Source organism: Pimephales promelas, chromosome 9, assembly GCF_988280905.1.
Source record: "Pimephales promelas chromosome 9, fPimPro1.hap1.1, whole genome shotgun sequence".
NCBI lineage: Eukaryota > Metazoa > Chordata > Actinopteri > Cypriniformes > Leuciscidae > Pimephales > Pimephales promelas.
Window position 1 is genome coordinate 7,124,402 of NC_142777.1, and position 17,296 is coordinate 7,141,697.

The 17,296-nt window shown below is 39.4% G+C and overlaps 1 protein-coding gene across 1 annotated transcript in view; it reads right to left on the reverse strand.

Moving 5' to 3' along the window:
* Window positions 1–7,174: 7,174 nt before the first annotated feature.
* LOC120494844 (cadherin-like protein 26) overlaps window positions 7,175–17,296 on the reverse strand; it is a 142,726-nt gene continuing 132,604 nt past the window's right edge. Inside the window, exons 12-13 of the mRNA XM_089134714.1 lie at window positions 8,164–8,382; window positions 7,175–7,569 (exon numbers count right to left, since the gene is read on the reverse strand). Of these exons, the coding sequence (XP_088990840.1) occupies window positions 7,415–7,569; window positions 8,164–8,382 (374 nt within the window). The 3' untranslated portion in view covers window positions 7,175–7,414. The remainder of the gene's footprint in view (window positions 7,570–8,163; window positions 8,383–17,296) is intronic.

A 17,296-nucleotide genomic window follows, 5' to 3' on the forward strand; every position in this document is an offset into this window, starting at 1 on the left:
ACTTTTCTTTTTATTGGTTGCTGAAAAGATACTTACAAAATATTTACTTATTTTTTTCTGAATAAATAAAGCCTTATTTGATGTCTCAAAACCACAGACAATTTTCATATATTGGACATAACAAATTTAAATTACAAACATAATGCAACTAAAATAATTAATTTTATATAAAGGCCAAATTTGATCATATATAATACAATTATAAGTGGTCGTTATCTGTCATCCAATGACTTAAAAAAAATCTTCAGGATGAAAAAACAAATTATATTTAATGTGATTAATGCATAATCGGACGGCTTCACATTAAAACGAACGTAAATCTGCAGAATATGGAAAGCATTCCTAGCCGTTATTTTAGCATAAAAGTTTAATGACAGAGTTAATGACTAAAACTTTTTAATCAATTAAACGAAACTGATAGAAACTTGAAAATATGTTTTTAATAATAGTAATAATAGCCTAATAATATGAATCTTATTTACAATAAATGAAGAACGTTGTCATCGTCAAAATTGTATAATGGAAAATATATTTTAGCGTGCAAGTGACATTTTATGTGTGCATAGACTTTTAGCTTACCTGTCTTTGTACCGTGAGTCAAATAAAGTGGCAACGGAGTAAAGTCGTTCATTCTCGATGTTACCAAATCGTGTGTTGACTGCTTGTAGTAGTGTACTTTTCATTGTTTTAATCCCCGTGTCTGTCTCTCTCCTGAGACAGCAAGCATTTCAGAACTGAAATTTTTGGAATGACATCCGCTGTGGTTGAACTGGATGAGCTTATGGTTCGCGTCAGTTCTTCAAACGGTGACAGTACGATCATTGTTTTTTCCAGTAATCCCCAGTGGTTTACAGTCAGCACTGTAGGCAGCTCGTGGTCGGCAGCGAAGGCGCATAAGGTTCGCTTCTGTTATGCTCTGGATCATATAATATGTACTGTTCCATCTAGTTTTAACGTCTTGCTGAAGACGTTTCAGGGGCATTTGAAATTCACGCTGAATGTCCGCCAATCGCGAGTATGCTAATGGGGAATGTTTGAAGTGCCCCACAATTTTTCTGGCACTTGCAATTGCGTCAATCAAGCTTCGTTGTGACAAAAGTCCCTCGTTAACAGCAAGCTGTAATGAGTGCGCGACACAGCCCAAACTAGGGACTCCCAAATCGTCCATCGCCTTCTTCATATTGCTGGCATTGTCCCTCAAAATCACATGCACTTTGGATATAGGGATTTTCCACCCATGATTGAATCTGAAATCACCCTGCTGGTGTGTGACCCTCTCATTTCCTTTACGTGTAGCACAGCGGTCTGCAAATCATAACTATCATTCAACCAATGTGCCATTAAACTAAGAAGGGACATCGGGCACACGTCAGAGCTCCAAATATCTGTAGTGATTTTAATTGGTCTGCAACGTGCGAGGAAACTCTGGAATACAGCTCAGGCAAAGCGGTCTCAGAAATGTATGTTCTAGATGGCAAACTATATTGTGGTTCCAGATGTTCCATGAGGCGACGGAAACCCGTGTTTTCGACAACAGAGAGGGGCTGATCATCTAGAACAATGAATTCAAGTACCTTTTCTGTTATTTTTACAGCTTTAGGATTCTGATGTGGAAGTTTTTCCTTGCCTCTGAAACGCACCTGTCAAGGTCAGCTGATTTGACTCATTCTTTTTCCGTTTGATTTGCCCGAACTCCTCGTGTTCTTTTGCGTGATGCTTCTGAAGATGCTTGATTAAATTTGTCGTATTGTAATTCGAAACACTACTTCCACCTCTTGAAACGTTGGCTTTGCAAATATTACAATTTGCAGTGCTACTCGTTGATGTATCAAGGGTAAAATAATTCCAAATCAGGGACATGTTTAACGCGCTGAGGTAGTTTGAATGTAAAAGGTTCCGCCTCAACTTGCCTGTCACACTCACGTGTGATTGCGCAAGCAGCACAACGTATTTTAAATGTATTTAATTTAAGCCAATGTTTAAAACTAAATAATTTAGTTCCTATAAGAATTATTATACAGTTGGCCATCGTTTATTGCATTTCATTCATCAATCACTGGTAACACGGTATCGAATTTGGATCGGTCTTGCATCACCGATATCCAATCCATTCAAAAAGCTTGGATCGGCGCCCGATACCGATCCAGAGTATCGGATCGATGCATCTCTAAAAGGGTCAGGATATTTTTCTCGGATTCTCCACACACAGCAGGATGGAATGACAACCCGATTGCCTGTGCCGAGCCGGCCATGTTGCCAGATAGTGAATTGTCGTAAGCTAAGTATCGATACTCGCGATTGTCCGCTCCAGGGTCTTGGCTGTCATCCACTGCAAGGATGTCGTTCCAGGTTTGTCGAGCCAGCCGCAGGATGCCCTCATCCAAAATGTAAAGTTCCATATGTGCACTTCTGCTGACACAGCCGGCTGGATCCTGTCTACAACATCTGTTCTCAATGTCACTAGGCATCAATCTGCAGTTGAGACAGGTGCACCAAGACAAAGGACCACTATTAGGTGGAGCTGGTCTGGGTGTAGCTTGCCTATAGTCCATGATGTTAAAAAGGACACCTGTTAAACGAGTGACTACCATCTCGAGTACTTTATCCCTCTCTGTCAGTCAGTCAGTTGTTGTAACTGTGCCTGCAATCATAAATATTAATTGATTTTAAAATTTGGGATGGATGGATGTAATTGGATCGTGTACAGTGAGACCAACCTGCAATTCTGCTGTCCTGGCTGCAGACAGCTATAGCTCTTTTCAGTTTGGAATCACGAACAAACAGTAAGTTTTGCAAAGGACATTTGGATTGTGCAGATTCAAGATCGAGCCAAACTGATTTAGGGTCTTCTTTAAGCCATTCAACAATGAATCTAAGCTGGCAAGCCAGCTGATACAGTTTAAAATTTGGAGATCCAAACCACCCTTTGCACCAGGGAGCTGAAGCTTGAATAATTTCAACCTAGGTTTTCTTTTGCTCCAGATGAATGAATTTAGCCAACCATTCAGCTCTTTTATAACTTTATTGGACATTAAAATAGGAATCATCTGCATTGGGTACAATAAACAAGGTAGGACATTCATCTTTATCAAAGCAACCCGTCCCAGCCAAGACAGGGGGAGAGTCATCCACCTGATCAAATCGTCTCGAATTTTATTGAGCACTGGCGTAAAATTGGCATTGTATAATTTCCTAAAAGTAGGGGTTATATTGATACCTAAGTAAGTAAACCCTTCGTCAGAAAATTTAAAGGGAAAGGAGGAGGGTTGGTTTGTGAATTTCTTAATCCCCATCGATAGGGCGACTGATTTAGCTAGAGAAGTTGATCTTGTAGACGGAAAATTGTCCAAATTCCTGAATGAGGTCAACAACCGCTGGCACAGAGTTATCGGGGTCTGTAAGAAAAAGCAACACATTGTCTGCATATAATGAGATTTTGTGTTGCCTATCTCCCAGAGATATACATGACACAGCATCACTCTCTCTAATCCTCTGAGCAAATGGCTCCATTGCTATCGCAAAGAGCGATGGAGAGAGGGGACATCCCTGCCTAGTGCCCCAAAACGAGAAATGATCAGATCTATGACCATTGGTGATAACAGCGGATAGGGGATCTTTATAAAGTGTTCGCACCCACTTAATGAAGAATTTCCCAAGGCCAAATTTTTCCAGGGTAAAAAACAGATACAGCCATTCCACAGAATCAAAAGCTTTCTCCGCATCTAAGGACAGGATACAAGAGCTAGTACTAAGGTTGTGGGAAAGCTTGATAATGTTTAAAAGCCTCCTAACATTATGGGTGGAACTTCTACCTTTGATAAACCCTGTCTGATCTTCATGAATAATAGATGGCAGAACCTTTTCCAATCTTAGCGCTAAAATTTTAGATAACAGTTTTAAATCTAAATTAGTAAAGCGATCGGCCTATAGGAACCACAATTTTCTGGATCCTTGCCTTTTTTTAAAATAAGAGAAATATTTGCCTCACAAAGCGAGGGGGGTAGCCTGTCAGTCAAGAACGAATGATTAAGCATGGCTAATAGTGGGTCTAGGAGCATGTGCTCAAATTCTTTATAGAATTTGCATGTAAAGCCATCAGGCCCTGGAGATTTTCCAGACTTCAAGCTATGGAGTGCGGTTAGAGCTTCCTCTCTTGAGATAGGTGCATTGAGAAGTTCCCTCTGATCTTCTGAAACAACAGGGAGGCTTAGGCGATCAAAAAATGATACCATAAAATCATATTTTTGGGAAGAATGATGAGACTGATAGAGAGCAGAGTTGAAATGTTTAAAAGTATTGTTAATAATAGTAGAATCAAAATGACGCACTCCCATGGGGTCTACTATAGAAGTAATAAAATGTGAATCAGCATTGGACTTCGTTTAATGAGCCAAATATTTACTAGGTTTATTGCCCCACTCGTATAATTTTTGCTTTGAATATAGTATTTTTTGATGAGACTGATGAGTTAATAAAGAATTTAGAGTGGTCCGTATAGCACTTATTTTTTTCTAACAAAACTGGGGAAGGATCATTCAAGTAGCTGCTAGTAGCAGTATTTAGTTCTATCTCTAGGTGTTTCTGTTTCTCTGACTGTTTTCTTTTTTTGGTTGTCGAGTATGAAATAATAAGGCCTCTAATGTATGCTTTGGTCGTCTCCCAGAGAAGTGAGGGATTATTTGTATAGTCTGAGTTAATAGATAAAAATATTTTAAATTCGGAATTAAAGTGTGAGAGAAATGTATCATCTTTGAGTAATAAATTATTAAATCTCCAACTTCTAGCAGGTCTAAGAAACCCCTTCACGGACACATCTAGCACCACTATAGCGTGGTCAGATATAACAATGTTTTCAATGTTGCAACGTGAAATCATATGCATTATAGTTTTAGGAGCAAAGAAGTAGTCAATCCTAGAGTGACAATTACGTGGGTGAGAAAAAAAAGTGAATTTCTTCTGATGCGGGTTCAGAGTACGCCAAACATCCAAATATTCTAAATCCTTGCACAGTGCAGCAAGAGCTTTAGACTGTTTGGTGAAAAAAGTGTCCCTGAGGGGAAAACGGTCTAGTGATGAATTTAATAAACAATTAAAGTCTCCACCAATAATAAACAAACCAGATGCGCGTTCTTTAAACTCAAGAAAAGCTTTTGTAAGAAATTCTGGGGAGTAATTTGGGGGACAATAAATGTTTAAAAGCGAAATTTCTTCTGCATTTAAAGTCCCTTTAATAATGACGCATCTGCCATGTTTGTCCTTAAAACTGTCTGTAACCGTGAGAGGTATATTTTTACTAACCAAAATGGATACTCCTCTACTACTTTTCGTAAAGGATGAGAAGTAAATCTGACCAACCCATTTGTAATGTGTTAGGTTCAAATGTTCACTATCGCTTAAATGGGTTTCCTGTAATAAGGCTACATCTATATTCTCCTTATAGAGTTGTGTGAAAACTTTACTAATTTTTGTACGCCCATGTAAACCCCTAAAGTTCCATGTACAACGTTTTAAACTACCAGCCATTATTCAAAGAATAGATCAGGTGGAGCTCTCCCCCCTCTAATAATTCCATGATCATTATTACCCTGTTATTAGGTCCTGTGAACAGATATGCATGTGTCAAGGCATTACAGTAAACGACAATAACACAAATTAAAACACGCCAAACTGGCAACATGAAGAGAAAAGAAAAATAAGAAAAAGAAATACACAACAAGAAAATTAAAGAATAGAAAAAATTCTTCTGTCTCTCGTTGTCTCTCCCGTAGTAACGATACATAAAAGTAATACACACCCAAAGTGGAAACAAAAGTTGTAGAGACAGCCCCCGTCACTCAAAGAGAAGAGAAATAGAAAACAAAGTACGCAAACTTGAACTCACATCGCTGCAATTAACATTACAATGCTTGAAGCCAGACCAGCCCGTCAGAAAACCTGATAAAGTTCAGGTGCTGGACTTTGGATCACTCTTGTCCAGGTATTGCGAGACTGCAGTGGCCGTCTCGAAGACTTTAAGGGTACTTCCAATATTGACTCGTAGCTTGGCTGGATACAGCATCACATAGCGGGCACCCATGTCTCGAAGTCGCTGTTTGACCACGTTGAAATCTTTACGCCTTCGCATCACTGAAGCCGAGAAATCCTGGTAAAAAGATATTGTGTTCTCCTCGTACCGCAAATCCCCATCCACAGATCGTTTCCTGCTGGCATCGAGAACCCTCTGCTTATCTCCATAGTTGTGGAACCGGAAAATCAGAGGCCGTGGCCTAGCGTTCGCATTTGGTTTTGGGGCTAACGTGCGATGAGCCCTTTCAATTTTAATGCGACCACTCTTAGTACGCAGGCCAAGAAATTCGGGGATCCACGATTCAAGGAAAGTAACAGCATTGACGCCCTCTATTTCTTCGCGAAGGCCCAGAATGCGGATATTTTTGCGCTGGCCTCTATTTTCCAAGTCGTCGATGTGTTCAGTAAGCGTGGTCACTTGTTTTTCAAGAGTGCCAACGCGGGAGCTCGCGTCCTCCGAGGATGCCTCCACACTTTCCAGCTGCTGGGTATGATTATGCACCGTTTCTGCCAGTGGGCTGAGTTTTTCATCAATTGCATTAGAGATCTTTTCAGTCATAATTTGAAGTGCTCTTGCGAGCGCCGGGCTAAGTTCAGCCTCGCTACCCGCATCTGCTTAACTGTGTTCAGGCTCGTCGGCCGATCCCTCAGTGGCCGAATCTTTTTTTGACATTTTCTAAGGAGGTCTTGGCATTTTCGGCAAAGATTGTGGCCAGAAAGTCTCTAGCGACATACTACACAAGATTTATAGTCGAAAATCGGAGCTTGCGTACCTCATTTAACGAGTATGAAAAAAAAACAAGAAAAAGTGACCGGAGCGACCCAAAACTGCTGCTACTTCTCAACCGCTATCTTGCGCCCCCGATATCAGCATTCATATCCCAAACAACATATACACTGCTAATGCTATTGTCTTGAATAAAAGCATTTAAAAAAGCCAGTATATTGAGATATTCAACCTCATTCTCACTAGACTCATACGGAGTATAAACATTTAAGATGACAAAATTAATACTTTTACAAGTATATTGGATACCAATACACCAGTCAACATCAAGCCTGATCGGCTTTATCACAGCATCAAGCTTTTTGTCCTAGAGCACACCTGGGATTCTGCCTCTGACTATAGCCTTGCTAAGATCAGTCGTTGACTCTCCCACTCCAAGAAAGTTTTCATTAAGAGTGTTCAGTTTCTCTAGATTTTGTTTAGCAATAAAAGTCTCTTGCAAACATAAAATATCACATTCGGCGAGCAAACTGTCCACCACAGAACGTCGAGCTTTATCCCCTGCACTCTGTCCAAGACGCAGCCCACGGCAGTTGTAGGACAGAACCCGAATTGACATTTTCATGCTGACGAGTTAACGCCAAAGGGCCCGACTGAGCCTCCTCCCTCCTCGTTGTATTGGACAAGGGTTTGGCTGCCCTTGCTCTGCAGGTTCAGAGGTATGTGTTGAAAGCACTTGCTTTGGCAGTCATAGAATAAAGAAAAGAGTAGAAGAACTGCAAAACAACAAACAAGGTGTATTATATATTGCATTAATCTGCATACATTGAAAATTTTTCCAATTTAAAAGTAAGTGATATTATATGAACTGCACATTGTTTAAATGATCAAATAAGTGGACTATGGGTATGTTTACAAGAAAATAATATACTAAAAATAGTGAGGTAACACATACAGCAACATTTTCAAAACAATCCCCATTCACAAGAATCTGTGAAAACAATTTAAAACGCTGTATTATTCATGCCAGGCCAGTAGATGGCGATGTGACTTTGTAAAGAAACTGTTCACGCCTATAGACTAAACACGCAATGTGCATGATGTCACCATTTTCATTCATTCACATTTTTGCTTGTTTACATGGAGATGATAATGGTATCATTTTCAAAAACGTACACTTTGAAACCTGTTTTTAAAAGCTTGTGTTTTCAGGCCCCCAAAACGCTGTTGTCGTATAAATGAACAGCCAAAATGCATAAAAAGTATTTAATTGAAAATGCTGTTGGTTAAAAGGTACCTATAGTTGGCTGAGTTTGATTTGTTTGTCAGTTGAAGATGCACATTTGATGTCATTTAGTCTGAAAACTCACGGGACAAAAGGAGTCCGGCCAATAGGAAACCGATGGCTACTGTACCCAGCGTCGAGGAGAAAGGAAGAGCATCACGACACACGGTTCCTCCATTACATTCACACACAACCACTTGCAGAACCTCTTCTGACTGCAGCGCTTGTTGGTCCTGCATCTTCAAAGGAATCAAGTAGTTTCCATATGGTAGAGACGTCAAGCTTATCAGAGAGGTGTTTGCTCCTATATGATATAAACCCAGCAGAACTTTAATGATAGTGTGAAACAGGGTAATTACAGTGTAAAGAAAAGTTTAATGTTGTTTATATGTATATGTGCTGTTTTTGGTTAGCCTGGTTAAAACCAGACCATTCTCATTTGTAAATAAGTTGTGGTCTGGCAAAGCTTCATAATTTCCAAAGGGACATAGCACCAACGGACATAGCTCAAATGCCTCTGGGAGCAATTGGATAGACCTAAAACCAATCAGAGCGATGAAGGAGATGACCAATGGAGAGCGAAGTTCGTCTGTTATAGAACAATTTAGTTTGAATAAACGAGCATAAGATGATTAGCTACTTGATCTATGTTTATTTAAAATTGACATCAAAGTGCTACTGTTAAAGGGTTAGTTCACCCAAAAATGAAAATTAAGTCATTAATTACTCACCCCCATGCTGTTCCAACCCCGTAAGACCTTCGTTCGTCTTCGGAACACAAATGAAGATATTTTTGATTAAATTTGAGAGCTGTATAACTACCACATTGGCTCCTAAGGGACTGCCTCTTGACGGCCCAAAAAGTCAATGAAGAAAATGTTTAAATATCCCAAGTGACTACCGTGGCTCAACTATATGTTTATCAAGCGACGCGAATACTTTTTGTGCGAAAAAACAAACAAAAATAACGAGTTTATTCGACTATTTTTTTCTTCCTTGTAGGCCAGAACGAGACTTCCTTATAGATTTCCACGACGCATGCGCGAGAATTGCGATCTGAAGTAGTGTAAGCTGGTGTACGCAGATCGCAAATCTCGCGCATGCGTCGTGGAAATCTATAAGGAAGTCTCGTTCTGGCCTACAAGGAAGAAAAGAAATAGTCGAATAAACTCGTTATTTTTGTTTGTTTTTTCGCACAAAAAGTATTCGCGTCGCTTGATAAACATATAGTTGAGCCACGGTAGTCACTTGGGATATTTAAACATTTTCTTCATTGACTTTCTGGGCCGTCAAGAGGCAGTCCCTTAGGAGCCAATGTGGTAGTTATACAGCTCTCAAATTTAATCAAAAATATCTTCATTTGTGTTCCGAAGACGAACGAAGGTCTTACGGGGTTGGTACAGCATGGGGGTGAGTAATTAATGACTTAATTTTCATTTTTGGGTGAACTAACCCTTTAAATAAATCATCAAAAAAGCGGTCATATGTGCATTTGTTCAGAATTGACACTTTCGCCCTTGTGTCCACGAAGAGTGAGCTGTGCCCGTACGGCATGTGCAGAGTTTGAACGAAGGCTCTGAGGTCTGTACAGTGTTTATGGGGGCAGCCGCAGTATCATGGCAAGCAGGGGAAGAGCGACAGCAGCGTACAAAATGGTTCAACAGTTACGACAATGTTTCCCCTGGGCAGGGCATGACTGATCTCTGGTTGCATGTTTAAGGGAGCCACAGTTGCTACAGCTATTTTGCTCTACTGCTTTCCAATTACTAAAGTGTCCGCTAGTGTAGTGGAGTCTGGCTCTATAGAGGCAGAGAGTATAGAGCAGGGGTCACCAACCTTTTAGAAACTGAGAGCTACTTCATGGGTATTAAGTTTGATACACACTTCTGAAATAACAAATTTGCTCAGTTTGCCTTTAGTTATGCATTAATAATAAAGATTAATAATACTCATCTTTGTGACACTGATCACGTTAATGATTTCTCAGAATAATTATCAACAATGACAATATGGTGGGAAACAGATATCAATAATCACCACTTTAATCTCAGTAATTGTTGCATTTTCTGATGATCTTACATCACTACATTTCATTGGAAAAATGTCCCATTTTGAAAAGCCACTGACAAACTCTTTTAGCAAATCATGAACTATGTTGCAAAAAGTTACACAATTTGACAAACACAATTCTTTAATATTCCAAATTTAACTTCGCCGTGGCACTGTCATGTTGCCACTGACAACATATGGGGCCCTATTTTAACGATCTGAAATGCAAGTATCAAGCAGGAAGCGCAAGTAACTTTGCGGGTGGGTCTTGGGCGCTGTTGCATTTTACCAGCGGGATAAAATGACCAATCTAAAAGGGGGACCAATCTAAACAAACCAATAAGAGCATCATCCAACATACCCTTTAAGAGCGTGATGAAGGAGGTGCGCTTGTTCCATGGCGCAATACTATTCTAACGGCGCATTTACCAGGCGCGCTTCACAATCGGTTCACAGCCGAGGAGATCGATGTTCTCGTCAGGTCCGTAAAAGAAAGAGAAGTGACTTAGGGGATGGGACAAACCCACCCAAATTAGCTTCGGTTAAACATGCATATAATAATTTGGGTAAATGTGTAAGCTTTATGCCTATTTTTCTCATCATCATGGACCCAACAATGATTTACCTCATATTTTAATAGTTTTCCTTATAATAATGTATCATTTCCAATAAGTAAAATGCATCTGTGTTGATGAGAGAATCAAAGTGTATGCGCGTTGTTCACACTCTGTATTATGGCCAAGCAATGATCTATCGCGCTATTGAGTCACTCAACATTACCAAATTCCATAACCGCGACCTTCGCAGAAGTGAACGTGCCAAAGAGAAATGCACTTTTCATGCGGATTACATAAGCAGAGAGCGGTCTGTTTTCTTTCTTTTTGAATTGTTCTTTTTAAAAGTTGACATTTCAATACATATTTATTTCTCAGGTCTATAAGCTTATAGGGTTTCGAATCATGAGACGAGCTCCAATTCAGGCGCCGGCGCCTCAATGTCGTGATTACCTATCTGTAGGCTAGCTATATTTTCTTCTTATTTATTAAATCCAGGCAATTGGTTGATGAAAAATGTATTAAAATTGAGATACAATTAATAAAAAAACGAAATTCAATTTAAAGTAAGTCTTTGTGCTTTCTATTTGAATTCTCTGAAAGTTTAAGTGCCGCTTCCAGAGAACTGTCACGACATTGTTTTTTTTTCCTCGAACACGAAAAATAAAACAAAATAAATATTTTATGTTCTGGGGAGAGCTAACCCTTCTTTCGGTGGGCAGCGTAGTATTTCTTTTGGTTTGTACAGTGTAATTTACAGAATTATGAAAAATATAGGCTATATTTTTGCCACTTAAATATTAAAGATGTTTTGTGTCGCGTCCGTGTACGCGTGTGTATTTCCCTCATATTAAATATAAAATGCATGTGTAGACTTATATTTTTCTAATGTCTGGACGTACTGGATTTTATTAAGGGAGTATAGGCTATGGATATATAAACAGAAGTGTCAATATATTGATATTAAATGCATTTTCTGAGAATGTATTATTTTGATGGATTTAAGTTTTGGCTAATTTAACCTCAACTAGTTTTGTGGTGTAGGTCTGCATATTTTTAAAATGTTAACTTCAAATAATATAAATAGTAATTTAAAGATGTGGTAGCATTGGATCTGGACGGGAAAAATAACTGGGAGGTGGAAGGGGTGTGTCGCGATTCTGCCTTCTCACATCGCGATACAGTATCGTGGACCTGAGTATAGCGATTTCAATTTTATATCGTATATCGTTACAGCCCTATTCTCTCCACATTGTGCCGCTTTGCCGTCGCCACAGTCACCCGGAAATGAGACACACGCAGGTTTCTTTCACAGTCTTAACAAAAGAATTCTTCTGAATTCGGTCTGAAAGTGGTACGTTTTCTTAATTTTTTCTGCCATGTTTTGGGGCAAGAAACTGCGCAACTGCGCTACTATCTTCGCTGCGCCCGCTAGATTAACTAACGTTACTCTCCACAAGCTCTAGTTTTGTCCCGCGCACAATACTGACCTTTGAACTAGAGTAGGTTAGAGTTCTAAACTAATGAACATATTTTTAAGATATTGTCATTTTAATATATAGATAAATGCAATGCAGGAGTGTAAAAAAGAATAGCAACAGAATACAATTAAATTTCAGACGCAGCTCACTAGTGAGTTGTGTTATTTTTAGACCAAGCCTGTGGGCGACTCATGAGGTCGCTAGGGGCGACCAAAGCCCCAAAATCACAAAGTCTAGCCAGCTCACGTAATGCTGATACATAGTGGACAACGGTCTCATCTCAAACTCAGAATCTCTGCCAGAGCTGAAGTGGGCCTTCAAGGTGGCCGAGGCTCTGATGTACTTATCATCCGATAAGGTGAGGTGGTGAAGATTCGCTGTCCCTCCTGCCCGAGACAATGGCGCAGGCGCACGCACTTCCTCGCCTCCGCTAGCTCCGAGTGTCCCAAAGCTAACAAATAATCCTCAAACGGAACAGGTAAGAAAAGTGACGGTGGGGGTAAGACGAGTTCAGACATCCTTGTTCACCAAATGTTGTGTTTGTGTAGGTCTCAATAAACTGAACTGACGCAAACCTTATATTTGTTTACCCTTGCCGTAAATCAGTGTTGTAAGCCTTAAAGGCACCGTAAACTGTCACTCGTAAAAATATTCAAGCTGGCAGTAATAAAACCTCTCATTAAACAGACTCTGTGTAGGAATTACCCCCATCTAGTGGTTAAATATTATTTTGCATTCAAACGAATTTTGCTCTCCAGCGCCTCGCTTTTTCAAGTGCGTATTGCATCTACGGTTGCCGTTATGTACCAAAAATGCTATGACAGGATGTCTTGTAGTAACACTTCATCGAGTTTTTCTCCGGGTGAACAGGTTTGTAACTTAAAAAAACAGCAACTTATGTGTTAACTTATGTGTACAATTTATGTGTCTAGCTGTATAAATTAATTTTAATTCTCTGTACAATCTTATCCACATAGCAAAATCACAATTTTAGCTAATTGATCATTTATATAAAAAAAAGAAAGCTATAGAAAATCTTACAGAGAGCAATATTTTCTTCAATATTTTCTTACAATCTTTATCTCTATATTCTTATTGAATTTATAGGTTATAAAGAATTAACTTACAAACCTTGTTTTTAGCACCTTCACAATAGCTGCGAGTAAAGTAGTCAATAGCTGCTATTCATCAAAGACCTTGTTTAACTTTTTTACCTATAAATGTTATACTGTCTATATAATAAAGTACACAACCAAGCAATGACAAAAAAATTAAGTAAGACTGTAACATTGACTAACCTGTCGAGGAGAAAGCAGGCAACTTCAGCGTCTCTTCTGAAATCTTTCTGCTGCATTAGCTCTTTCCACCTTGAAAACGCTATCCCGATATTTAAGGCCATTGCACACTGAGTACGAAATTTTCGTATGCGTATTTTCGTGTACGTCAGCCTAAAAATTCGTCACTCATAGAAACCTTGCACACCGAGTCCGTTGCGTATTTATTAAACCTTTGCGGGAAAAAACGCAAAAATACCAAATGGATTCGTCAAGCAGTGAGGATGATTTCTGCCCTCTCTCTTATTGAAAAGAGAAGAAAGAGAAAATATTACGTCCATCCAATCCTGAAATTGCGCCGAGAGGAAGGAGAGTTCCTTATCAAGGAGTTGCGAATTTATCCTGAGCGATTCAAAATTTACCTCAGAATGTCAGTGGGACAGTTTGATGCTTTGCTAGCGATTCTGGAGCCACATATTAAAAACAAGACCACCAATTTCCGTGAACCAATCGATTCTGAACGGAGACTGGCAGTGTGTCTGGTATGGACAGGTATGGATACACACACAAACACACACACACCCCCGCGCGCGGCCCGGTGGAAGCGCTGGGCAGACAGAACAGCTAGGCTGTTATTGTGTATATTGTGCCCAAATAATACATTAGTTATCGAATAGGCTGCTCAATCACACTTTATTCGATCCTAAATTTCAATCTGATTGAAAGGGGAGGTTTATTAATTTCATAATCCAATATAGAGAAGAGAACATTACTTGATCGAATTGAAAACCGAAACTGAAAGCACGGCGCATATGTTCAATGGTTTGAGGACGAGTTCCCCTGGCCCTGAATTGTCAAAAGACCTCTCAAAATGCTGGCTCTGGATGCGAAAAACGCAGAAAATCGAACCCGATCCGATTAATTTTATGACGGAAAAATTAATGGCCTTGTTTTTTGCAATCTCCGGTCACGTTTCCTTTTTCGTTCAAGTCTGGCCTTTTTTTGCGAGGAGGATGCATTCTCCTGTGACTCGGCATATGGTCCGCCATTAGGCTACAAATAATAGAGCAAAAGAGCAATCAGCAATCATAGGAGTGCAATGCAGCCGTTTAAACTTGCAGGGAATGCGCCTCTCAATGTGACGTGACGATGGCTCTGATTCTGAACGAAAACGCGTTGTGGAAACGCGTTTGGCTGGTGGTACTTTTTGACCCTCTCTGCTATTATAGTTTTTCAAGATGGCGGAACGGACATGGAAGCCTCCCTGAACCTACCCGTCCCATGTACATAAAGATAATAAATTCTTCATTTACGAGGATAAGTCAGATAATTTGCAGAGGTATTTGTACACCATTGAGGACATATTTATGAATAAAAATATTGATTTCAGATAATAAAATACCTAAAAATCTGTCAGGATTCAGACCGCATCATAGTACAGAAACTGTGCTAGTTAAAATTACAAATGATTTACTTTTAGCTTCTGACCAAGGCTGTATCTCAATACTAGTCCTACTTGATCTTAGCGCTGCGTTCGACACTATAGATCATAAAATACTCTTGGATCGACTACAAAACTATACTGGTGTCCAGGGACAGGCATTAAGCTGGTTTAGATCGTACTTATCGGACCGTTACCATTTTGTCTGTTTAAATGGGGAAAAATCAAACATAACGTCTGTAGACTATGGAGTACCGCAAGGATCGGTTTCAGGCCCTCTGCTATTCTCAATATATATGCTGCCACTTGGTAATATTATAAGAAAACATGGAATTCATTTCCACTGTTACGCTGACGACACTCAATTATATATTTCATCGCGACCAGATGAAAACACTAACTCATCTAAATTGACAGAGTGTCTCAAAGATATAAAATGCTGAAACTGCTTAACGCACCAGTGGGGCTCGACAGCCTTTTAGACAAACGGGTCGGCGCGTATGCTTGGGTTGCGGAGAGTTTGTGAGATAGTGGAACACCGACTCCCGTATAATGGAAATCATTATGAACATCAGCTATGCTAATTATTTCCCATCTGCCTTTCTGCTGTTATCTCGGAACGCTTGTCCCAAGAAAAATGGCGTTCGTCAGGTCCAGTTTTGTATCCAGCCTCTATTGTGAAAAGCGCTATATAAATAAATGTGACTTGACTTGACTCGCAGTGCCAAACATAAGAAAGTCCAACAGGAAACGATACTGAACATTTTAGACATGACATGCGTGATTGCTAGAGAGCCAAACTCCCATGTGTGTACAATGTTCTGATGCTGAGATTTGCCTTGTTTATGTTGCTATGCAGTTTCAGGGTCCTTAAAATAATTGATTGGCAGGGTGACATTTAAAGACTACATGGCAGTCTGTGGAAAAAGGGCCCACCCCTATGTTTTTTTGTTGCTCTGATTCAGAGATATGAACCATTTGATTTACTATACAGTTGCAAGGGTGCTATAAATGGTTGCAAACCCTTGCAATCTGTTTGAATGGACCGTACTAGGCTTGATCACTTGGAATCTGCTATGGAGCTCATTTCCTTTTTTTTCCCGTATGAATCTGTTTTACAAACTATTCTATAGGCCTGTATGTATGCCTGGGCTATTTGAGAAATATAAAAAATTACACAAACGAAAATGATAACAATACAATTCACCTTTGGCTAAGCCACGCCCTAGAATGTAGATTGACCAATCACAGCGCAGCCAAGAACGAGCTCCCACAGAGGTCGGACACTTTTTCACAGCGCTCCATTGACTTTCAACACAGACGTCTCATATTTTTGGTCTCGGCAGGCTATTACCGTCATAGTTTTATCCAAAATATGGTTAAACGTTGTGCCTCGGACATTTGTAACACAGATACTCGTTTCCCAGAGAGTTTTTTTCTGTTTTTTTCCCTTCCCAAAACCGAAGTAAAATCCTGACAAGTGTCGTTGGAAACTGTGTGGATGTCCTCAGTCAGCTAAACCCCGCAAAGATCAACAAGCACATCTTTTTTTACTTCTAACCTTACTGTGAGTGTGAAGTTATACTAGTTAGACCGTTTTATAATGTTTTAGGTTGTGATTTCGGTTCTCATACCGGTTGTTGATAACGCTAGCACAGTGTTTCCCAACCCTGTTCTTGGCGGCACATCAACACTGCGCTGATTTTAGTGTGAAGATTCACAATCTCATCATTTAATGTTGTTTTTAGTTTTTTTATTGTTTTTATTAATAATTATAATCATTAGTATTATGCATGTGATTTACACTTTTCATATACATTTTTTATACTTTTCATATTTCATTCATAATCATTTATAATCTACATTTTTATGAATCAAACTTTTCTGAATACTGTATGTGGAAGACTTTTAGAGTTTGGGGGACTTTGGGGGGGGGGAGTTGAATGTATTATGTTTCTTTCCATCGAGCAGAATATACATTTCAACATTAATGGGAAGCAGATGTTTCTCTGGTACAGCCTATATGTACTGTGTAGCTCTTTGTTTAAGCAGAGAGAGGGAAAATACAGAGAAGCAAGAAGGAAGATCTTTGCGGGTCCATTATCACTCTCTCTCCCATATGTCTTATATAAATTGGTAAAATAAATAACATATATTGGCAGAATGACTGGTGTCTTTTCATTAAATTAAATAACAAGGGGAAACGAAGATTTTAAATCTACATTTTTGGCGTCACACGAAAAGGATCGCATACCCAGGCATTCGTCTCAATCATTTCAGGTAAGACTTTTTTCCTTTCTAAAAAGTTATAAGTCTGCCTGATGATTAGAGACAGTGACTGAAATGCTGAAAAGAACTGTGTTATTTTAAGTACCAGTTGTTTTGCCAATGAATATGGGACATAAGGAAAAATTATATA